The 24,029-nt window shown below is 47.9% G+C and overlaps 1 protein-coding gene across 1 annotated transcript; it reads left to right on the plus strand.

The window, feature by feature from the left end:
- Window positions 1-19,452: 19,452 nt before the first annotated feature.
- LOC127050163 (olfactory receptor 52E4-like) lies at window positions 19,453-20,400 on the plus strand. The gene has a single exon (XM_050951816.1). It carries the CDS (start codon window positions 19,453-19,455, stop codon window positions 20,398-20,400), a length of 948 nt encoding a protein of 315 aa, XP_050807773.1.
- The last annotated feature ends 3,629 nt before the right edge of the window (window positions 20,401-24,029 follow it).

Raw genomic sequence — 24,029 nt, forward strand, 5'->3', positions numbered from 1 at the left:
GGGAATCCATGAGCCCTGGCAAGGTACCAGCCCCATCATTGCCGGCCCCCCGGGCTTCCTGGCACCTGGACCTGCCCCTCCTCCTCCCCAGCCCACAACTGCTCCCAGTCAGGCCCTAGGGGCACCCCCCAGAGCGCCCAGACAAGTGGGAGAGCCCCAACTCCGCTGTGTGCAGTCTGGCGGTGTCTATGGAGGAGGGTGCAGCAGGATTATTGGAAGGCATGGGAAAGGTCCCAGCTTGGGGGGAGTTTCGCCTCCCTCATGCTGTCCCACCACTACCTCCCTAAGTTCCCGTGCCACCACCCCGTCCCCTGGCTCGACACTGTTCCGGATCCCACCGAGGATACCATGGAAGGCTGGGTTCTAATTCAGGGGAAGCAGGGCAAGCGGAAGGCTCAGGCTCCGCTCCGCCCATCTGATGCAGAACCAGGGAGGGGGCCAATAACACCGAACCTTCTGCCTTACCCCCAGGGGAATCCCATCCTCTGGAGCCAGCTGGGGATCATGGGGCAGCAATGGAGGGTAGCACCGCCCGTCCCCCGAGTCCTTCCTTGAGGAGGCCTCTGATAGAGCCTCTCCTGACCCCTTGTCACCCGAGGCCCTTGCGAGCCCCGAGGTGAACGTCGCTTTGGGCACCAGTGAAGAGGTTCCCTGGGGTGGTGGGGGGTGATCTTCTCTCCATTTTTGACTAGATCGAGGCCCTGAGTTTGACCCCAGTAACCCAGGGGGAGGACGACCCTCTGCCAGCGGGCCTCAATCTGGGCAACCTCATCCCAGCCCCCTCTTTCCCCATGCTCCCTTCCCCTACCCGCTGCTTCCGCTCCTGCCTCCGAGGAACCCCTGGACTCTTCCACCAACCCGTCCGTGGATGGCACCCCGCTACCGGATGCTGAGCCAATTGAAGTGACACTCAGTGCCATGCGGCTGGGACCTGAGTTACCAGGGGTATCCCACACTGATGTGGGGCAGCCGTCCTCCTTCCCGGGTGGGGGTTGCCCTCCTGGCTGCTGCTACTGCTGTGGGGAGGACCCTGCTGGTGTGACCCTCAGAGCGGAGAGCAAGGCCCCATTTTTCCCATCATTTGTGGGCCTCCTCTGGTTGGGTTGCTGTTGTCTTTGCTGCTGCTGGTGGTGCTCTTGAAGAGCCTGTTGCTGCTGCTGGGGCTGAGCTGGGAGAGGAGGAGGCCCTGCTTTGTGGAGGGGGTTTGTAACATCCTTGCTTCTGTGGTGGTAGGTGCCGTTGTAGCGGGGAGCTGGGGCAGTGGCGTGGAGCCCTCCCCGTGGCCTTTCCGCTCCCCTACTGCCACCACCATCACCCCCTCCATCTTCCCTATTACCACCTGGCTCTGCTCTGCACTCCCCAGCCCAGCAGTTTGCACTGTCCTTTCCCCCATCTTGGGACAGGAGCAGCAGCAAGGGGGCTGTCATAAACAGATGGTTAAGGGTTAATGTCTCTTTTACCTGTAAAGGGTTAAGAAGCTGTCATAGCATTCCCTCTCAGATCTGAACCTTAGAGTTCAGAAAATGAGATACTAGCACCTGAATCCTCTAAGCTTAATTACCAGCTTAGATCTGATAGCACTGCCACCACCCAAAAATATAGTGTTTTGGGGCACTCTGACCTCCCCAACCTTCCCTGGGGACCCCAAGAACCCAGATCCCTTGGTTTCTTAAAACAAGGAGAAATAAACCATTCCCTCACCTTTTCCTCCCTGAGCTATCCTGAGAGATACTGATCCAACCTCTTAAATCACCATAGAGAGAAGCATCTCCCTTCCCTTCCACAAAGAGGCAAACAGATTCAAGGAAAACAGAGAGAGATTCTATCTCCCTCCCCTCCCATCTCCCCCACCCGTCCTGGTGAGTTATCCCAATCCCCTGGAATAAAGCAAGGGGAACAAGAAAAAAAAATCAATCAGGTTCTCTAAAAAGAAATCTTTTAATAAAAGAAAGGAAAAAGTAAAGAATTACCTCTGTAACTTCAAGATGTAAATATTATAAGATCCTATAGCTTACAGACACCAGAAAGAGACTTTCCCCCCAGTACCAATACAAATCAAAATATTCCCAGCAACTACACATATAAAAGTTAACCAGCCAGATCCACAACTGTAAATAGAGTAAAACAATCAAAAAGCCTAAACCGCCTGTTTTTACTTACTATTTGAAAAGAAACTTAGAGAGCCTGTAGTAATGTCTGGTCTCTCTCAGACCCTCCAAGAGAAGAACAAAGAACAAAGAACTCACACCCAAACTTCCCTTCACCCAAATTTAAAAGTATCTTGTCTTCTGATTGGTCTTCTGGTCAGGTGTCCAGTTCCCTGCTTGTAACCCTTTGCAGGTACAAGAGACATTAACCCTTAACAATCTGTTTATGACAGAAGCTCAGTAAACCTGGCTGACACCTGACCAGAGGACCAATAGAGGGACAAGATACTTTCATATCTTGGTGGAGGGACGTCTTTGTTTGTGCTTTTTGTTTGGTTTGTTGTTCACTCTCGGGACTGAGAGGGATGGGACATGATTCCAGGCTTTCCCAATCTTTCTGAATCAGTCTTTCGTGTTTCAAAATTGTAAGTAATAGCCACACAGGCAGCGCGAATTAGTCTTATATTTGTTTTCTTAACTTGTAATTGTGTCCCTTTGCTGGAAGGATTTTTACCTTTGTTTGCTGTAACTTTGAATCTAAGCCTGGGGCCGGGGGGGTCCCTCTAGTCTATATGAATCTAAGTACCCTGTAAAGCATTTTCCATCCTGATTTTACAGAGATAATTTTTACTTTTTTTCTTTCTTTAATTAAAAGCTTTCTTTTTAAGAACCTGATTGATTTTTCCTTGTTTTAAAATCCAAGGGATTGAGTCTGAACTCACCAGGGATTGGTGGAGGGAAAGGAGGGGAGATGGTTAATTTCTCCTTGTTTTAAGACCCAAGGGGTTGGGTCTGGGTTCCCCAGGGAGGGGAAGGTTTTGGGGGAACAGAAAGTGTGCCAGACACTAAATTCTGGCTGGTGGCAGCGTACCAGACCTAAGCTAGTAATTAAGCTTAGAAGTGTTCATGCAGGTCCCCACTTCTTGTACTCTAAAGTTCAAAGTGGGGAAAAAACCTTGATGGGGCACTTGTTTTTCGGGTGCCCACGGGTGCGCATTTCCACTTCCCTCTCTTGGACTTGCCCTCCCTCCCCTGCTGCATTTGGCTGGTGGGCTCCCTTTTCCCTGCGTCGCCCTCTGCCCTGTGCTAGCAGCTGTTTCCCCCCTTTCCTTTGCTTCCTGCCCCGCCCACCCCCCGTCCGTGGCATTTTTCCCTGCCCTGTTTTTTGAGAGGCCTCGTTCGTTGTAAGCCCCAGGTTAGTTTGCTTGCCCCACTCTTGTCTCATGGTGCAGGCGTTGCTGCCAGTCTGGTTGCTTCTGAGCCTGCGCTGTTTTCTGTCCCTTGCCTGTGACACACTCGTCCTCCCCCACCCTTCATTCCAGTCCCCTGCTGTTCGTCCCCCTCCCGGTTTACCCTCTTCGCCTGGGAGCCCACGTTCTATTTCCAGCGCTGGAGATTCCCCTCCCTTCTTCAGTCACTGATGCCTTCATGATGGTTTAGTTCCCCCCCACCCTCTGCTTTCCTTTGTGCAGCCGGGGAGCCGGTTTCTTCATCCTGTGCTGGGAGTTATCTTCCTTGTTTTCTGGTGTCCCTTTGTGTTGGCACCTGTCCACCCTGCTTTCAGCCTAGCGGGCGGGTGTGGTAGCTGCTTCCCCCTCTCCTCTACCCTCCCTTCCACCCCCTTTGCCCCTTCCTTCCCTCTATTCCCTGTTCTCTTTTTCCTGCCCTAGTGTCTGTCCCTATCCCTCCCTTCCTGTAGTGGGTGATCCGGGGAGTGAGATGTCCCTGGACGCCTCTGCTGTTCCCTTTCAGTCTCCCTCCCCTGCGATGGCCCCCTCGACTACCACCACCAGGTTGCCTCTCTGCCCTGCTTCTGAGGCACTGATGGCAGCGGGAGCGGAGAGGGACTCCCAAGGCTCCATTGCTGCTGTCTGCCACCTCCGCCTTTGAGACCGCTCCCTTGGCCAGTGGCAAGGGCCAGGGGATGAAGAAGGGCAGGGCCCTGCCCAGAAGGTGAAAGCCCCCGTGGCAGTCATTCCCTTTACTGCTGCAGCCCCATCAATGACCACAGCCCCCTTCTTTCCCTGACCCTGTACCCTCCACCTTCCCTGGCGGTGCTGCTCCCTTGGCCCCCAGAGCATACGCCCAGGTAGCTGCGACCTCTCCTCTGGTCATCTGCTCCAGTCGCCTCCCAGAGTACCATTCCCAGTGGCCGGGGTCCCTTTCCCACCCTCACCAGGGAGCCTGGGGTGTGTTGCCTCCTGGTGTCAGCCTCGCCCCACATAGAAACCTACTGTGATGGGTTGGATCACAGAAACCCCCTGGGAGCTGCCACCTGATGTGCCCAGACCACTTCTGCCCTTGCTTTCCTGCCTTGTTAGCCTGCGATGTCAGTATCCTGCCTTTTTGAGCCAGACCCCCTAGCCTGCTGCAAACCTAGACCCAGGTCTGAACCATGACCCCTAACAGCTGCAGGTTTACCTGAAAGCAGCTCACAGAAGTGTCCCTGTCTTTAACACTCAGATGCCCAATTCCCAATGGGGTTTAAACCCAAATAAATCCGTTTTACCCTGTATAAAGCTTATAGAGGGTAAACTCATAAATTGTTCGCCCTCTATAACACTGACAGAGAGAAATGCACAGCTGTTTGCTCCCCCAGGTATTAACACATACTCTGATTTAATTAATAAGTAAAAAGAGATTTTATTAAATACAGAGAGTAGGATTTAAGTGATTCCAAGTAGTGACAGACAGAACAAAGCAAGTCACCAAGCAAAATAAAGTAAAATGCGCAAATCTATGTCTAATCAAAGTGAATACAGATAAGACCCTCACCAGTTCCACAATGCTCCCTTTTACAGACTAATCTCCTTTTAGCCTGGGTCCAGCAATCACTCACACCTCTTGTAGTTACTGTCCTTTGTTCCAGTTTCTTTCAGGTATCTTTTGGGGTGGAGAGGTTCCCTCTTTAGCCAGCTGAAGACCAAATGCAGGGGTCTCCCATGGGCTTAAATCGACTTTCTCTTGTGGGTGGAAACTCCTTCCTCACTCCTATGCAAAGTCCAGCTCCAAGATGGAGTTTTGGAATCACTTGGGCCAGTCACATGTCCATGCATGACTCACAGTTTCTTACCAAGTAGCAGCCATGGGTCACATGTTCCGTTGAACGTCCTCAGGTAGACTTCTTATGTGGATTGGAGCATTCCAGGATTCATTGTCCTTTAAGTGTTTCTTGATTAATTTCAACTTTCCTTTCTCCAGGAGCTGACCAAATGCTCTACTAAAGTTTTTTAGTAATCAAGCCAGTACACAGCCAATATTCATAACTTTGAATACAGAAATGAAACATACATACAAATAGGATTAATACATTCAGTAGATCATGACCTTTAAAGAGATATATTACATGGCATATGTAGCATAAAACACATTCTAATTATGTTATATATATATATATACACATTCAGAAGCATATTTCCAAAGCCTTATGGAAAGTACCGTCACACCTATGTGCTGGAGTTGGCACAGGTGGTGGGACCCGTGGTCGTGGTGGCAGCCTCTAAGATGTTTGGGAAGGTGGTGTTCTTCCTGGCACTGGAGGTCGCTGCCCAGGAGATGGTGGAGAGAGGCTTGGGGGTGGGGAATGTTCATGTCCGGCTTGAGCCTTTGGAGGACCTGGGTGTGTGGGTGATGTTCTCCTCTGTTCCTCCCTTCTGCCCCAATTCTACCCTTCTGCCGTTCCTCTCCTTCCAGGGGAAGCCCCTCTCTGTCCTCATCCCCCTTCCATTGGGCTGTAAGGACCCTGCCCTCTGCTACGTTTTATCGTTCCTCCCGCAGGTGGAGGATCAAGTGCTGCTGGCGGCGTGTGATGGAGGGCTCTGGAGGGGTCCTTTCTGGTGCCCCATCGAGGGGCCAAGTACAGGGTTTACTATTCTTTGGGGGAGGCCTGGTGCTTTGTCTGCCAGGTCGTAGGGCACTTCTAGAGGGACTGCTCCGTGGCCCAGCTTGGAAGGGCATCTGGAATTCCTGACACTGGGAAGGGCATCGGCTCTACAATCGCTGGCAGCCCTGATGACCCGGTCCCTGGGATCTCCCCTCCTCCATCTGTGACCATTGTCAACTTTGCCTGGGTCTCAGGGGTGGCCTCTGAGACGTACCCAGATGAGCGTGCTGGCCCCGCTGCTGTGGTAGGTAGTAGACCAGGGCCTGTGGAGGAGAGGGTGGAAGGGCCGATAGCTGGAATCGAGTGAGGCTTGCCTCAGGGGGAGTCTGACCCTTTTCCTGCTGTCCTGCTCTCATCTTCCTTTTCCCTTCTGTCATCGCCCTCACTCCCTGGCTTTGACCCAGCTGGCCAGCCCCTCTCTTCAGGAAGCAGGGAGTTCATGCAAGGGAGGTGCCATAAGTGGGGACTGTGGGCCCATCACCCCCCCTTGCTGGCAAGGGGGAAGGGACCCCCTGTAAAACTAGGAAAGAGGTTGCTGGCGTCGGGTTTTCTGCTGCCTCCCCTGCTCATGTTCACCGATTGGAATTGGTGGAGGTTGCTGCAGCCGCAGAGGCAGGTAGCACCACCTCTCTCATGGAGTCCCTCCCTGAGGGGGTTACGGAAGGTCCCCCTCACTTGCCATCTGTGCCCCCTGTAGGCGCCGAAGTGGCTACTGCCACGGCTGCTGTTGAGAGGGACCCCATAGAGGCAGGTGGGGATTTTGCCTCTATTTTTGATGAGATCAAGGCCCTGGGCTTGGCCCCAACCACTGAAGAGGTTGCCGCCCCCCGTTAGAGGTTCCCAGTCAGGGTGCTTGCAATCTGTGCCCCCCTCCTCCCCCTTTTCCCCTTCCTCAGGTGGTTACCCATGTTTTGGCCTCTGCAACACCCCGGGACCTGACCATCTGCCTCGCCGCGATTGGTAATCTGGCTGCCACCGCTGGGTTGAGAGGCACCGTGTCCCAGTGACTTTGGCATTTTGAACACTGTAGGGTGGGTCTCTTCAGATGTCAGGTGCCCTCCTTCCTTCGGGAGGGAGGGTATTCAGTTATTTTCCTGCAGGAGACCAACACGGACCCAGCCACCAAAGCTAGCTGGTGGCTGGAGTGGGAGGACAGGTCTACCTTAGCCAGCTCTCAGCTTGTCAGGCTCGTCAGGCCGGGATGGCTACCCTGTTCTCCCTACACCTACAGCCCAAGCTGCTGGGGATTACCGAGATCATACTGTGTCGCCAGGCTCGGGTGGATGGGCTGACATTCCCTCTTGTTAACATCTATGCCCCGACATCCTACCCGGAGAGAGTGCGTTTGTTCCAAAAGGTGCTCTGCCTTCCTCGGTTCTTTATATGCCGTTTTTCGTTCCTCTATCCATTCATGTATCCAGGCAGAGTTCCTCTGGGGAGCGTCCGCCAGCTCTCTCGATGTCTTTGAGGAGCAATGAGCTCTGTCCAGGGTTCTTTGCTCAGTGTCCCCTTCTGGTTCCCTAGTTTTGGTCATTTAACCCCCTGTCCTCGTTATTGCATTTGTTATCCCCCAAACTTAGTTGGGTTCTGGGTTTAGTAGTCCCTCCCCAGGCCAGAGGAGGAACTTTTAGCAATGAGTGAGCTAGCACTCTCCCACATCCCGGCGCTCAACAGGACTCCTCTCTTGTATCCTTCTGGTCTGGGTCTGTCAATACAAATAGGATGAACATATTCAGTATATTATAACTTTTCCAATGTGACATTGCAAGAGGCATTTCACATAAAGAATATTCCAGTTATGTCACATTCATATTCATAAGCATATTTCCATAAAGCATATGGAATGCAACGTCACACAGCCAATTCCTCTCTGCCTCAGCACAGATCTCTCTCTTTCTGTTTACATTCTGATGCCCTCTAGCCTCTTCTAAAATAATAATTAGATAAAAATTAGTAACGAGACACCCACTGGGCATGCTTTTAAGACATGCTGCTCCTCTGAGGAAAAAGAGTAGAAGTATCAAGAAAATTAAATCACTGGTTGATTGGGATTCCTTAACTTTGACACTTGAAGAAGTTTGCAATGCTGCTAAACATGATTCTGTGGTTGAGTAGGACTGTGAACCAAAGGAATCTCAATGCAGACAAAACCTTGCTTTGAGGGAATCTGAGACAGAGCGGAGGGCTGAGAAGAACAGCTGAAGAGAAAAGAAGCCATATATAAAATTGGTAATGACCTTCTCTGTTTGCCAAGAAGGACTGCATGAGGCGAGCACAGGAACTACTTGTGAAAAAGAGGCTCATTGCCGGAAGTGTATAGCTCTAAATGTATAGCTTTGTCTAACGTAGGAGTTATGTGCTTGATAACGGCTTGTGTAATTCCTTCTCAATAACATGCTGTGTATTGCAGATAATTCTTGTGGATTTTTTCGTTGGTAGGACAGTCCTCATCTCCACTGTGAGCCATTAAAGATCAATTTCAGGAATAGTATCGCCCCCTGGTGTTAATATTTGGTAGCAGAGGATGGTTTAATGTTGTCTAAGTAAATAGGCCTTCAAACTGAATGAATACTCTTTCTGGACTTGTTGTCCAGTAAGAGATTGGTATCGTAGATCCCTCGTGTTGACCAACTAATTTAAACATTGTTCTGAATCATTTCTGACATATTATTTATAGCTCAGGGCTCACGAACGTAGTCACTGAGGTTCACTGTACAGGGAATGAAGGGGTTGCCCTGAAACTCCCAGTTATCTTTGATGGGTGTTTACTGTGAAGATCTTGGCTCTGATACCTGGCTGCCGAACTCTGTTCCTGTTGTGTTCAGGGAAGGGTGTTTGAATGCAATATTATTAAAATATCAGACTTGCAGCACTCCCACTCCTAACAAGGAACAAATGACAGATGCTGCTGTTTGGATGATGTATCAGGCTGTGAATAAGTTTGCAGAGGAGTGTGAGATCTGGAAACGTGAGAAGGAAAATTTGTAACAGGAGTTGGAGAAGTTGAGATTGCAGAATGAGGGGATGAGAAGAGACTTGCAAAATATAGCCAATGCCCAGCATATGGTTGCTTTAACCCAAACTTCTCAGGAATTGGAATGTGATATGAATGCACAAATGCAGGAAAAAAAACAAAGTATAAAATGGAGGCAAAATGATATAAAGGGGCTGTCAATTTTAACTGAACAGGCTACAGCCCCCCTGTAAAAGAAAATAATAGGAAATGCTGTGAAGTGATTAATAAGCTTTTCTCAATTTGGGCTAAAAGAGTTTCCTCCACACAACTCCCTAGGGGCCTCTGGGAGAAAGACATGTGTCCTTTATGTCACTAGACAGTCCCAGATCCTCCCCCATCAGTCCCACATTATTATCTATTCACAGACCACTTGCACCCCGTCACTCTCCCACTAATATGCATTCCCAGACCCCCATCAACCCCACACTAATATCTATTCCCAGACAGGTCCCATCCTGCATCACCCGCATGCAAATATCGGTTCCCCTCCCCCATCAGCCCCATGCTAATATCCATTCTAAGCCCTTCATCTCCTACTCCCATCACTTTGACCCCAGAATGCTAGGGTCCCATGCCACGAACCCTCCCCCGCCCTGATTTTTGAGCTAAAACATCCAGTTGAAAAGGGTATCTGGCTAGGTCCAGTTGCAGCAGAGTAGAGTGGAGACACCGTGTCATAAACCCACATCAGCCCTTACTCAGTTGAGGCTGTCTCCTACTAGCAGGCAGGGTCCTCCTCAGGCTACTGAAATGCCTATTTCAGCCCTAGAACATATAGGATGCTGCTGGGATAGGGAGAGGGTAGAGATGATCCAGCGAGTAACAGGGATAGTGAGGAGAGGAGTGAGTGACAGGGGCATGGACATGGGGACATGGGGGGGTAGCATGTGGGGCCTCAGGTGTCCGGTTACGAGGAATAAGAAGTGTAGCACCCCTGTGAGTTGTACATAGATGGATTTCCCAGATTGTCAGGTTCATATAGCACTGTCAGCTAAAGCCAGGATTCAATGTCTCTAGTCAGTGATCAGGGAAGAGAGCCTAACACCATGTCACCAGCCAGATCTCCACAGAGTTTGATCTGATAGCCAGAGCACCAGAAGAAATCTTTATTCCACGTGAGTAACATGCCAGAGCAGCCTGTCCCGGATCTGTTTGATCCTCACCCCATAGATGATGGGGTTTAGCATGGAGGGCAGTAGAATGTACATGTTGACAAGGAGAATGTGGAAATGTGGGGGCACATTGTGGCCAGACCAGTGTGCAAGAAAGGAGAAGATAGCTGGGATATAAAATGCTAAAATGACACAGAGATGGGAGCCATAGGTCCCAAAAGTTTGAAGCCAGAAGATGGCCCTTAGTATCTGTGTATAGGACACTGCAATAAAAAACACATCCACACCATTGCCAAGAATACCACTAGCAGGCCATAGTAACTACTTATGTATATGTCGGCGCAGGCCAGCTTTACCACAGCTATGTGTTCACAGTGTATGTGGGAGAGGATGTTGGTTCTGCAATATGGCCACAGCATCACCAGGAAAGGGTAGGGCAGTGCAAGAATGCTGCCACGCAGCACCACAGCCAGGCCAATCTTGGCCACAAAGCTATTGGTCAGAGTGGTGGAATGTCTCAGAGGATCGCAGATAGCGATCCAAAGTGATCCAAAGCCATGGCCACGAAGATTCCAGACTCCATCGCTGAGAAGCAGTGACTGAAGTACATCGAGGTGAAGCAGGCACTGAAATCAATCTCCCTGGAATTGAACCAGAAGATGCTCAGCATTTTAGGCAGGGTGGATGTAGACAGAACCAGGTTGGTGATGGCCAGCATGCAGAGGAAATAGTACATGGGCTCATGGAGCCCCAGCTCTGTCTTCACAATGAACAGGATGGTGAAGTTTCCCAAGAGGGCGATGGTGTACATGACACAGAAGGGGATGGAGATCCAGACATGGGCTGCGTCCAGGCCAGAAATGCCCAGCAACATGAAGGTGGAGGGATTGTTGACGTTGGTTGTGTTGTAATGTGACATGGAGTAGGAGGGAAGGTGTCCAACTTTGTGAGAGAACGGTGTCTCCTGCGTGTACTGTAAATTCTCTCAACTTCCTGTATGTGGCCAGTGTATAGGGTGCTGGTCACAGTACAAATGCCTGGATGGAGAGACAATGCCAGTATCAGACTATATATGTACTAATAGAGGCTCTTCTCATCGGTTAATCAATTGGTCACTCTTCACACACTGGAAAATGACATTTTCTTTATTCAGATAAATTAATTCTGAGTAACTGACTCTGATAATGTCATTTCATACTTGATGCTGTGCCATGGGTCAATAATTCCTACATGTCTTGGAGTGGCAAACCTTAATAGGCATCAGGAGGAACTATGTGTGTGGATACTGGTTCTCCATCATTGTTCCTTCATTCAATGAAAGCCAGGCTAGTGAATCCAAACATTTATCTTGTTCTTTTTTGACTCCTGTTATAGTCTTGGCCTTCACAACATCCACTGGCAAGGAGTTCCACAGGTTGACTGTCCATTGTGTGAAGAAAGATTTCCTTGTATTTGTTTTAAACCTACTGCCTATTAATTTCATTTGGGGACCCCTAGTTCTTGTGTTATGAGAAGGAGTAAATAGCACTTCTAGCACTTCTTTTTCTACTTTCCCTACACCAGTCATGATTTTATAGACTTCAATCCTATCTCCCCTTAGCTGTCTCTTTTCCAAGCTGAAAAGTTCAAGTCTTATTAATCTCTCCTCATATGGAGAACAACAGAGCTAGTGTAAAAGTTCAGGCACAACATGGAGTCAAGGGTCACATAAGCTATTCTGGCTAGAAAGTCCACAGGAAGGTCCATCAAGTGGGGATGAGCTTCTTCCATGACCCATTGTGTTCATTGATGGGCCATCAGCTTGAATAGTCCATTCATAATGCGCTGGTTAGACTGAATGTACAGTACCTTGTGGGAACTACCACAGGAGCAAACATATTTGAAATATAGGTACACAGTCAATATTCATAGGTTTAGATAAGAAAAAATTGTACATGAATACAAATAGGATAGTCATATGAAGCAAATCATAAGTTTTACTTTGCACCTCACATTACTTACTTTGTACAAGATGTGTTGAAAGTATATAACTGTATACGGAGGGTTCCAGGGTATTGGTTTGTGATAAAGAATATCACAGTAATATATCTATAGAAATAGAGCTCTGTGAGATCTAATTTTGTATAAGATATACATCCATATCTCCAAATGACTACATTCTCTTCTGTACCACAGGAAAAAAACAAGTCTAGGGAGAGCAAAGGAAAATGAGAGAGTGTTTTCCCAGCTACCCATCAAATATGTAAATCATAACCCCCTGAAAATGTCCCTTTCACTTTTCTTGTTCAGCAAATGTCACCTGCACTTTCTGTTTGTCAGACCTTAGGCGCACACACATTATGGGTCAACAGAACGTTTTCCTCAGTATCTGGGGAGCTAGTCATCCTGTTAGTCACCATCATCGCCATGGCAAACCCTAAAGGACTGTAGCCTCCTAGCAAACCGAGCATTGTTTGGATCAATCTCAGGAGTGTTGCTGAAGTTAGTCGGTTTATGTCCACCCCTGGCAGTCTTGCCGTGGAACCAAAATTTTTGGTGTCCACATGATCACTGACTGTATAATAGCATTCAGTGATATGTTCACTTCAGAATTTGCTGGTCTTTCACTCTTGTTATGTGCCCCTAGCAAGAAAGCTGCAAAAACTGATACAGCTAATGGGAGTGGTTGCTGGCCTCTGCTTTGAATATCCTCACTTCTTATCTTGTGCTGCCCCATGATACTGAGCAGGTGCTGGAGACCACAAGCATCGAAAATGTCAGCCAAGAGCACCTCAGCCTTCATCAGCCCCCTCTTATAGCTCCAGCCTCCTGCCTCTGAGTACAAAGCACGTGAGCAAAGAGTACTGGAATAGCGCAAAGACATAAGGATCCAGTCAGATTGTTCATGTAATCAGTCGTAAGCTAATAGGTGTGACACAGGGTTAGACAGTTATGCAACTAGCAGGGTAATTTATCCAAATTCAGCCTTTAAAAACATATTAGAGAAATACATAAAGGGTAATTGGGGCCATTCTTTACACATATGTGACATAGCCACGCTAAAGGGACTAGAGTTTTGAAATGGAAACCTGTATTGTTAGAGAATTGGAAGTGCTATTTTTGTATGTGTTTACTTTTATCTTGTTAGATCTTAACTATGTAAACAGATGGATCCTGTCTGCTGCTGTATCTTTTGATTCAAAGATCAAAATGAAATACTAACTTTGTAATGAAACTTGAGTGTAATAATCTCATTGCCTCTACATATTTTTGAAGCTTGTAGTAAACTGCCTATGAGGCACTCAAGGAGTAATGATCTTATGCTGAGGAATTGAACTAGTTCCCTGTGTATACATGGGAAACAGGTAATTCTAATCACTATCCTAGCCTGCCAGTGGTCTTTAAAGAATGCTTGGGCCTGATCCTGTCATCTCAAGTGTGCTTAAGCATTATCAGGGGAAGTTTATGCCTCCAAATTGCATAAAGCTCACCATCTCTACCAGTAACCTGACTTAAGAACTCTTTTCATGTCCTTATTGTGACAGACCCAGACCAGTTGGATGCAGGAGTCTGGTCCTGTTGAGATCCAGGAAGTGGCTGGGCATAGGTCCACCCACTGCTAAAGGACCGCCCTCAGCCTAAGGGGAGGATCCACAAGGTCTGGGATCTCAGTTAAGTCGGAGGACAACTAAAGATATTACAGGAACAGGTGTGAGGTCTGAAGAGTTAACGAAAGAACTGGGTGAGGATGCTGAGCAGAGAACCCCAAACAACACCCACTGCTCCTCAAAGGTGTCAAGGGAGCCTGTGGACGCTGCCCAGAGGAATTCTACCCGGATGCTGAAAATCAAAAAATGCACAAGTGATGGGACAGCAAAATGAGGCTACAAGCCAGGAGAGCGCAGATTGCTGGCAACAAACTGTGGAGTGACTCCTAATCATTAGGGAGCGCCAAGCAGACTCGATTCAGGCACTCCTAACTCTGTATATGGAGCAGCTCCTCAGCCGACCCACCCTGCAGTTCTTGTTCCAAAAGTCTTTCCCTTGTGCCCCTATGTTACCCACCATCCTGCTTCATATCACCCCCAGCAGCCTCCAACACCTACACCTTCACCGTCCAGCCTTGCAGACTCCAACCATTACCCACAGCACTCAAATCCCATCCACAGGCAGTTCAGCTCAGATGAGGTACGGCATCCGTTTCACGGCACTCCAGACAGCAAGGCTGCATATGACACCTGTATATACACAAATCTGTAATGATTCCAGACCCCCATCACCACCTCCCTCCATGTGTGTCTCTCCACCTTTTTTTAATATTAACAAATGCATTTTTTGTTTGAAAGCATTTTTATTGCATTACATAAAAGCAAGACTAGCTCAGAAAAGCAAGAGGCCCTGCTAGTCAGTGTGTCATATGGAGCAATCACAGACACCTAATAGCACTGAGGCCACTGCACTCCCAAGCACAGCACCAAACATTGCTTTCAGCAACTAATTGCTGCCTCAAGGCATCTCTGATACTCACAGCCCTGTGCTGACCCCTCTCAAAGGCCGGTCTCTGGCTGTTCAAATTCAGCCTCCAGGAGCTGAGACCCAGCCGTCCATGCCTGAATGAAGCTTTCACCCTTCCCTTCACAAATATTATGCAGGGTACAGCACACGGCTATAAACATAGGGATGTTATCATTGGTCAGATCCAGCTTCCCATACAGACTTCGCCACCAGGCCTTTAAAACTGCCAAAAGCACACGCAGCAGTCATTCTGCACGGGCTCAAATCGTTGTTGAATTGCTCCTGGCTGCTGTCAAGAGTCCCCATGTATGGCTTCATGAGCCACGGCACAAGAGGTAGGTGGGTTTTCCCAGGGTCACAATGGGCATTTTGTCTTCCCCTAGGGTGATCTTCTTGTCCGGGGAAAAAGGCTCGGCTTGCAGCTTCCTAAACAGGCCTATGTTCCGAAAGATTTGTGTGTCATGCATTATTCTGGACCAGCCTGTGTTAATGTCCTTGAAACACCCATGGTGATCCACAAGCGCCTGGAGAACCATCGAGAAATAACCTTTCCTATTAATATACTCAGAGGCTAGCTGGTCTGGTGTCAGAACTGGAATATACATGCCATCTATCAACCCTTCACAGTTAGGGAAACCATCTGTGCAAAGCCATCCACAGTGTCACACACATTACACAGAGTCACATTTTTTTTTCTTAGCAGGATGTGATTAATTGCCCTGCAAACTCCAATGGTCAACTTGCCCACTATGAATTGGTTAGTCACCGATCGGTAGCTGTCTGTAATAGCCAGCTTGCACAGAGCAATCATCATGCGCTTCTCCATCATCAGAGCAGATCTCATTCTCATGTCCTTCCGTCATAGGGTGGGGGCTAGCTCACCACACATTCCCATGCAAGTGCATTTTCTCATGCAAAAGTTCTGCAGCCACTTCTCGTCATCCCAGACTTGCATGATGACATGATCCCACCACTCAGTGCTTGTTTCCTGAGCCATAAAACAGCTTTCCACTGTGGCCAGCACATCCTTGAATGCCACAAGCAATCTCTTGTTGTCTCTATTACGCATGTCAACGTATTCCTCGGACTCCTCATCCTCTGTTGTTTAAGGAGTAGCTGGACTGCCATTCGTGACGTGTTAGTGAGACCCATCAGCATGTTCACCAACAGTCTGGGATCTGTTCCTGCAGACCGAAAAGGTGGACGGGGCGTGCCATACAAAAACTGTTGAAAGATGGCACCAAATGTGGAGGGAAGAGTAAGGAGTGCTGGGATGAGAACCAATGCACGACTGGGTATTGAGACAGGACCCAGGTTGTTCCATGTCCCCCCGTCCCCTTCCCAAAAACCTCGGCAGCTGAAGGGGAAGAGGTGCTCGGTGGGATACCCACCCAGAGTGCACCACTCCTAATGCTGCTGCAAGTGCTGCAAGGGCCGCCAGCATGGTGGTTCCATTGCGCTGGCAGCTGACAGTGTGAACACACAGCAGTGCGATCCCTGCAGCGCTCTCTGAGAGGGGTTCACTCCCGGATCGTTACATCTGCCAGTGTGGACGCAGCCTAAGTCTGTTCCCCTGAAGCGCCCCCAGTGACTGTGATGAGTTGGCAGGTTTCTGAGTGGGAGCGGAAGTGCCGTCCCAGAGTTCACACCTCACAGGAGCGGGAGCTCATAAACAGCAGCTAGTTGTGAAAAACTCAGATTCACCTTGACAGGATGGCAATGGCTAAAGACTCCCTCTTCCAGCCTTTCCTCTGCATCCCACCCAGTGAACAGTCCCTGAAAGAGCAGGAGTCCATTTCCCTCTTGGTGTGATGGAGAGACCGTGATTACAGTAAGGAAATAAGGACTCCTGGGTTCTATCTGTCATCGTGTGTCTCATTCTCTGTGTGACCTTGGCCAGCCCATATCTCCCCGTGCCTCAGTTTACCTATCTGTATACTGGAGATATTTTCATAATGCCTTTCCTTTGCTAGCCCTTTTGAAGGTCCTTCACTAAAGGGTGCTGAACAGTATGACAATTGTGAGAAGATTTAGTGCTCATGTTTCCCTTAGTCATCTTTCTCCATTTCTCCTTTTCTCCTATCTACCTACTAATCCTGGGCATTTACAGGGCACCAGAGCCTGTGGAAATCTAGGCATTAATGCTTTTTTTTTCCTAATCAGCTATAATTTATAAAGATACACAAATGCACAGAGCATCCAATTCCTCTGTGACTCAGCACAGAGACCAGGAGTTCTCATCTCCCTTTGGGAAGATCCCTTAATTACTGTGTACTCCTAAAGTGGGATAATTAGCACAGAAGTGGAGAGATGCTTTTCTGCAGCCTGTTTACATTCAGATGCTCTGTCCTCTAGAGGCTGAGCGAACCCCACAGGGATTACACAGAGCTACATTATAAACTGTGCACAATCCTGTGTCTGCTCTTGGCATGAGATGTTGCTGAAAATTCTCAGGTGTTGGTTACAGATACCTGAGGAAGATTCGTATGGAGGACACTTCCGTCTCAGAATTCACAGGTACCCATCTCTTGTTGAGGAGCTCACCTGATCGAGAAACCCTGTGGCGTAAGTCTGTGGTCCTTTTCCCTCTGCACAAACATGACACATCCCAGGGCTCTTGCCATAAGTGATGAGTTTGCTAAAGAATCACTGGTCAAAATGTCACTCCTTTCTGTGCACCCCTGAGCATCCTGCCTGATGGACTGTTAGTAGATGTGCAATACAAGGCCAAATTCTGAGACTACGGCCCATGCTTTCCTCAGGCCCCAGTGAGGCAAAACTCCTTTTGGAGCAAGAACCGAGGACAGACTTTGGGAGCCCGCTGCTTGCTAATGCACAGATGCTGTCTCCCCTTCCTCTTGCATGTCAGGGCTCTGGCTATTAAAGCACCAGGGAAACAGAGGTTGTTACCTGACTTTTGTCTGCTGGAAAGGTTGGAGGTGTTAGGGCTCCTCAGTAGAAAAATAATGAGAATTTTTCAACATGGATAACACATACTTACTCCTAGCTTCATTTGAGAAGTCGGCTGAACTGTTATGCCTGAAACTTTCAAAAAGGAATTCTGCTCGAAAGAGACACCCAGAATGGGAAATTTCAGTCCAAACACCTAAAATTTGACAAACTTATAAGAAACTGAAAATTATGTCTTCTAATGGAAGGTGTCAGCCAGCCTTAACTACAGGGGATGCCACCAGCACCCCCAGAATGGACAATCCATTTGTGAATCCCATTCTTCTATGCTCTTTGCTCCAATAATGTTGGTAGCAAGGAGTTCTAGGGGCCAAATATAAATTATGATAGCAATTACCATTTCTCAGTGCTATATGTTCTGTGTGGTTCCCTTGATTAACAAAATGTATGCCCTTGATCAACCAGTAGGTACTCTCATAAAAGGATAAAATCATGTTTATTTGACAAGACCTGTTTTGCATAAACAATGTTGGTGACAGTCATTAATAACATTTCTAGACTTGTTTTGAACTAATCCCATACGAACTGTTCCATTGTTTTTAACCTTGTCAATTATTTTGTAAAAAAACAAAACAAAACCTTTCCTTTTATTTTTAATATTTTAACACAGGAATTGACAGAGGCCCTGCCAAACATGGAGTCTTCCTTGATGTCTTAACATCCCTTATCAATTTTCTTAACTTAACATTTTTATTCTTGGCTATTTTCCCTTTTTCCTCTTTATTACTCATTGCTCCCTCCCACCCACCCCCAATTGCTTCCCTCACTTTACCACTGAATTGGGTTTTTACCCAAAGTTGTTCACTTTGTTGATGGTGGAAATATGATTTTTCTGCTAAGAAACTGATCTAAAAAAATAACAATTTTCATTCATATTTTTCTGTCTGAATTTTTCCTCTCAATCAGTTTTGCTGACAAATTTCCTCAGCTTTGGGGAATTTGTCACCTTGGAGCACTAAGTGTCTATAGATAGTACTGATTGGGAACTGTTCATTTGCATGTAAATCAGTTTCATTTTTTATTTTCCTCTCCTATATCATATGCTTTCTTCTTTGTCTCTTGTGTAACCTAAAGAGTCCCAGACTTTTATACATTGGCAGCCTTTTCCATTCTCAGAGCCTGTCTTGGAAATCCCTTCTATATGTGCTATACCCTTGATAGAGACTGGGAGACCAAAACTGAAGACATTCCTGAAGATGTTACTCTCCATCTCATATCTTAGTCATGGGAACATTGTTTTGATTTCTCCACTACTGCAAATGATAAGGTGTTTCTCTCGAGCTACTATTAATGGGTCCCAGGTCTTTTCCCTGAAGTATATTCTAGTTGGGATGTTTCTCCCAGCACATGTATTCCCAAAAGTTTGGGTTTTTTTCCACTCAGATTTCAAAGAAATGGATGAATTGGGAACTCCCCACAGTATGGGCTCCCTAGCCTGGCTCTCATTGCATTAAGGAACAATGATGGATAACCACTATCCGCACTTCTGTTTCCTGCTGGTGTCTCTTAAGATTCCCCCATTACAAAGTGTAGGAATTATTAATCCAGGGAGCACTACAAAATATGGAATTGGATTTAGTAGGGACATTGTTCATAGTTATTTTCTCTGCATAATTTTTCAGTGTGTGAAGAGTGATCAGTCTGCTTCTCCCATGAGAACAGCCTCCACTAGTGCATGTAGTGTGTCATATTAATGTTGTCTCTCCATTCAGATATTTCTACTGCAACCATCACCCGAGATCCTGGGAACACACAGAAAGTCAGGAGAAAATACGGTACCTGCAGGAGACACCCTTATGCATCAGAGTTGGACACCTTCTCCCCTACTCCATGTCAGATTCCAACACAATCAACTTCACCAACCCCCCCACCTTCATCCTGCTGGGCATTCCTGGCCTGGAAAGAGCCCATATCTGGATCTCCATCCCCTTCTGTGCTATGTACACCTTAGCCATGTTGGGGAACTTCACTATCCTGTTCATCGTGAAGATGGAGCCGAGCCTTCAGGGGCCCATGTTCTATTTCCTCTGCATGCTGGCTGTCACTGACCTGGTCATGTCCACATCCTCTGTACCCAAAATGCTGAGCATCTTCTGGTTCAATTCCAGGGAGATCAGTTTCAGTGCCTGCCTCACTCAGATGTACTTTATCCACGCCTTCTCAACGATGGAGTCTGGAATCCTTGTGGCCATGGCTTTTGATCGCTATGTGGCCATCTGCCATCCTCTGAGATATTCCATGACCCTGACAAACTCTGTTGTGGCCAAGGTAGGCCTGGCCGTGATGCTCCGTAGTGGCGTACTCACATTACCCTATCCCTTCCTGGCGAAGCAGTGGCCATATTGCAGAACCAACATCATTCCCCACTTCTATTGTGGGCATATAGCCGTGGTGAAGCTGGCCTGCACTGACATTCGCATCAGTAGTTACTACGGCCTGTTTAATCTTTTCTCTGAGATAGGAATGGATTTATTTTTTATCGCTGTGTCCTATACTCTGATCTTCCGGGCCATCTTCCGTCTCCACACAAAGGATGCCCGGCTCAAAACTTTTGGGACCTGCATCTCTCATATTTGTGCCATCGTAGCTTTGTACATCCCAGATTTATTCTCCTCCCTCACACAGCGATTTGGCCACAAAGTGCCACTGCATTTACGTGTTCTCATTACCAGTATGTATCTGGTGGTGCCCCCCGTGCTCCACCCCATCATCTATGGGGTGAGAACCAAACAGATCCGGGTCAGGCTGCTCCAGCTCTTTACTCATAAAGAGACCTAAATGTTTTCTCCCTGTGCTCTGGCTCTCAGACTGAGATCCATGCAGAGCTGCTTCATGCATGGTGATGGGGCCTCTTCCCTGAATCACTTACTGGACAGACAGAGAGACATTAAACCCTTCCCTGTCCTTACTGTGCTGTGTCAATGTGATGAACTGGGGAGTCAGTCTATGCACGCTACACTGGGTTGCCACCTTTCTAATTACTGGCAGTTGGATCCCTGAAATTGCAATCTTGCCTCATCTCTTCTGTCAAGTCTCGACTCTACTGTGTGTCATCTGCCCAAGGCCCTGCCCCTGTCCCTTGCTCCTTTCTTCCCCTCCCCTTGTCAGCTGCAACCCTGTCATGTCTAAAACCAATATGTTCTCAGGTCTTATGGCAAGTTAGTTAAGGTCACTGGTTAGTGCTAAAATTTTAATGTTTATTCTTACTTTGTTACTAACTTTTTGGAGAGATAGATGTATTGGAGCATGAGCTTTCATGTGTGAATACCCACTTCGTCGGATGCATCTGACGAAGTGGGTATTCACCCATGAAAGCTCATGCTCCAATACGTCTGTTAGTCTATAACGTGCCACAGGACTCTTTGCTGCTTTTACAGATCCAGACTAACATGGCTACCCCTCTGATCTTTGGAGAGAGAGACCCCGTTAGGACTCCTGGGGTCTATCTCAGCTCTGGGAGGGGGGTGGGGTACAGTGGGTTCCAATAGGAAGCGGGGGTCTAAATAAGAAGATCAGAATGGCTGTTCCGGGTAAAACCAATGGTCCATGTAGCCCAGTAGCCTGTCTTCTGACAGTGTCCAGTGCCAGATGCTTCAGAGGGAATGAACAGAACATTCCAATCCTCATCTGATTGATGTGAAGCAGCTTGGCGGAAGGGGGCAGGAGCCCCGAGCCCAGCCTGCCTCTGCTTCACCTGGCAGAAGTTCAAGCCTCCAGCCACTATAGGAATCACCAAGGGAGGGGAAGAGCCCAGGCCACCCCGGCTGGAGCAGCAGAAGACCTTAGTTCAGGTTGGCCTGAGCCTTGGCCACAGGCACAGAGTGGAGGTGGGAGGGGAGGGATGAGAGAAGCCCTGTTTATATTTGTCCTCTCCATATTCCATACCACTGCTGCCGAAGGGTTGTCTCATTTCCCCTGTCTTTGGGCAAACTTCAGCGGGTGTTGTTTTAGTCTCTGCTCCCTGATGCATTAGGAGCTGGTCTCTTCCGTGCAGCCCCCTTACCCTTTCCGGAGATAGAGACAGGCTGTGCATCACCATCAGTACAGACGCAGCACTAGTGGTCTTCTCCCTCTTTGCCCATCTCCGTGGGCCACAGGGATGCTCCCCATCCAAACCTCACCCTGTCATAAACAGAGTGTTAAGGGTTAATGTCTCTTATACCTGTAAAGGGTTACAAGCAGGAAACTGGACACCTGACCAGAAGACCAATCAGAAGACAAGATACTTTTAAATTCGGGTGAAGGGAAGTTTGGGTGTGAGTTCTTTGTTCTTTGTTCTTCTCTTGGAGGGTCTGAGAGAGACCAGACATTACTACAGGCTCTCTAAGTTTCTTTTCATATAGTAAGTAAAACAGGCGGTTTAGGCTTTTTAATTGTTTTACACTATTTGCATTTGTGGATCTGGCTGGTTAACTTTTATATGTGTAGTTGCTGGGAATATTTTGATTTGTATTGGTACTGTGAGGAAAGTCTCTTTCTGGTATCTGTAAACTATAGGACCCTGTATATTGACATTTTGAAGTTACAGAGATAATTCTTTACTTTTTCCTTTCTTTTATTAAAAGATTTCTTTTTAGATAACCTGATTGATTTTTTTTTTCTGTTTCCTTTGTGTTATTCCAGGGGATTGGGATAACTCACCAGGACGGGTAGGGGAGACAGAAGGAGGGAGAGATAAAATCTCTCTGTGTTTTCCTTGAATCTGTTTCCAGACTAGGGTATTAAAATCGATTTTAGATACGCAACTTCAGCTACGTGAATAACGTAGCTGAAGTCGAATTTCTAAAATCGAGGTACTCACCCGTCCAGACGGCGCGGCATCGATGTCCGCGGCTCTCCGTGTCGATTCCGGAACTCCGTTCGGGTTGATGGAGTTCTGGAATCGATGTAAGCGCGCTCGGGGATCGATACATCGCGTCCAGACTAGACGCGATATATCGATCCCCGAGCAATCGATTTTAACCCGCCGATGCCGCGGGTTAGTCTGGACGTGGGCTTTGTGGAAGGGAAGGGAGATGCTTCTCTGTATGGTGATTTAAGAGGTTAGATCAGTATCTCAGGATAGCCCAGGGAGGGAAGTTCTGAGAGGGGGAAGGTGGGGGAATGGTTTATTTCTCCTTGTTTTAAGAACCCAAGGGGTCTGGGTTCTTGGGGTCCCCAGGGAAGGTTGAGGAGGTCAGAGTGCCCCAAAACACTATATTTTTGGGTGGTGGCAGCCTATCAAATCTAAGCTGGTAATTAAGCTTAGGAAAATTCATGCTAGTATCTCATTTTCTGAACTCTAAGGTTCAGATCTGAGAAAGAATGCTATGACACACCCCAGGACCTCTGGAATTTTTTATTGGGTTCCTGTCCCATGACTACCTCTACCCCCTCCCTTTTATGATCCAAGCGGGTTGCATGACCTGAAGCCAGTTCATTTCTGAGTTCCTTCAAGGGAACAACATTACATGCTCATGCTCCGCACAATTCACTTCCTCAGATGACCTGATACCATGTGGTGGGATATAGTACCACCTTCAGAGTGCATGGAAACCCGGTGGGCCAGAAAGTACTCCACCCCGATCCCATTGCCCACCAAGGTGATTGGTTGGTGGGTCCTTCATGGAGCCATGAGCTCCGGCATGTACATGGCCCAGTTCACCCCCATTCCAGATGCCTGCCCATTTAGTGGCATGAGGCAGACCCTGGCGCATGCCTATGGAGAATGTGCAAGGTTGCAGCCCCTCTTCCTACATTTCCACAACTTCCACAGGAGGTTCTGGCTGCACTTTTCCCCAAACCTTTTCATCTCTGCTACCTGCTTTAGCTCAACATACAGGATGTGGCCTGCAGGTCCCTTGTGTTACAGGGGAAATATACTCCAATATTAATCTGTAAACTTATTAATAAGACAAATAACCAAATCCATTAGAAAATAAGAAACTTATAAGAAAAGATATATAGGCAAGCAAGCAGGCTAATCTATAGGGTACCACAGCTGCAGGATCCTAGTTGGTAATGACCAGGGACTTAGAAGTGATAGATGGAGGAAGACACGTTTGTGTATGGGTGAGTTAAAAAGGAAAGAGAGAGCTGGACCTGAATACATGAGGAAAGATAGAGAGTAGGGGGGTGGGGGAGAGAGAGAGCGAGATGAGAGAAAACCCACTGGAACAGGGACTCCCTGTCTCTGCCGTTCTGGGGAGCACTTTCCAAGGGAGACACAAACTCTCTCCCTGGTCCCAAACAGGCACCGTGTGTTCCAGGAACATTTCCCTCAGGGAAGACCAGATAGATTAATACTGGAACAAGAGCACTTGGGGAAACACAGAAGGCAAAGGAGACACATTTGGATGAAGAAAATGCCTTGTGGCACCTCCCTGGCCAGGCCCACTCCCCTTCCACATCTGAGTAGCTGCTCCAGG

Source organism: Gopherus flavomarginatus, chromosome 1 (genome assembly GCF_025201925.1).
Source record: "Gopherus flavomarginatus isolate rGopFla2 chromosome 1, rGopFla2.mat.asm, whole genome shotgun sequence".
NCBI lineage: Eukaryota > Metazoa > Chordata > Testudines > Testudinidae > Gopherus > Gopherus flavomarginatus.

Bases quoted from the DNA above. Each gene is read 5' to 3' on its own strand.
- LOC127050163 (XM_050951816.1), top strand. From the start codon at position 19,453: ATGTCAGATTCCAACACAATCAACTTCACCAACCCCCCCACCTTCATC.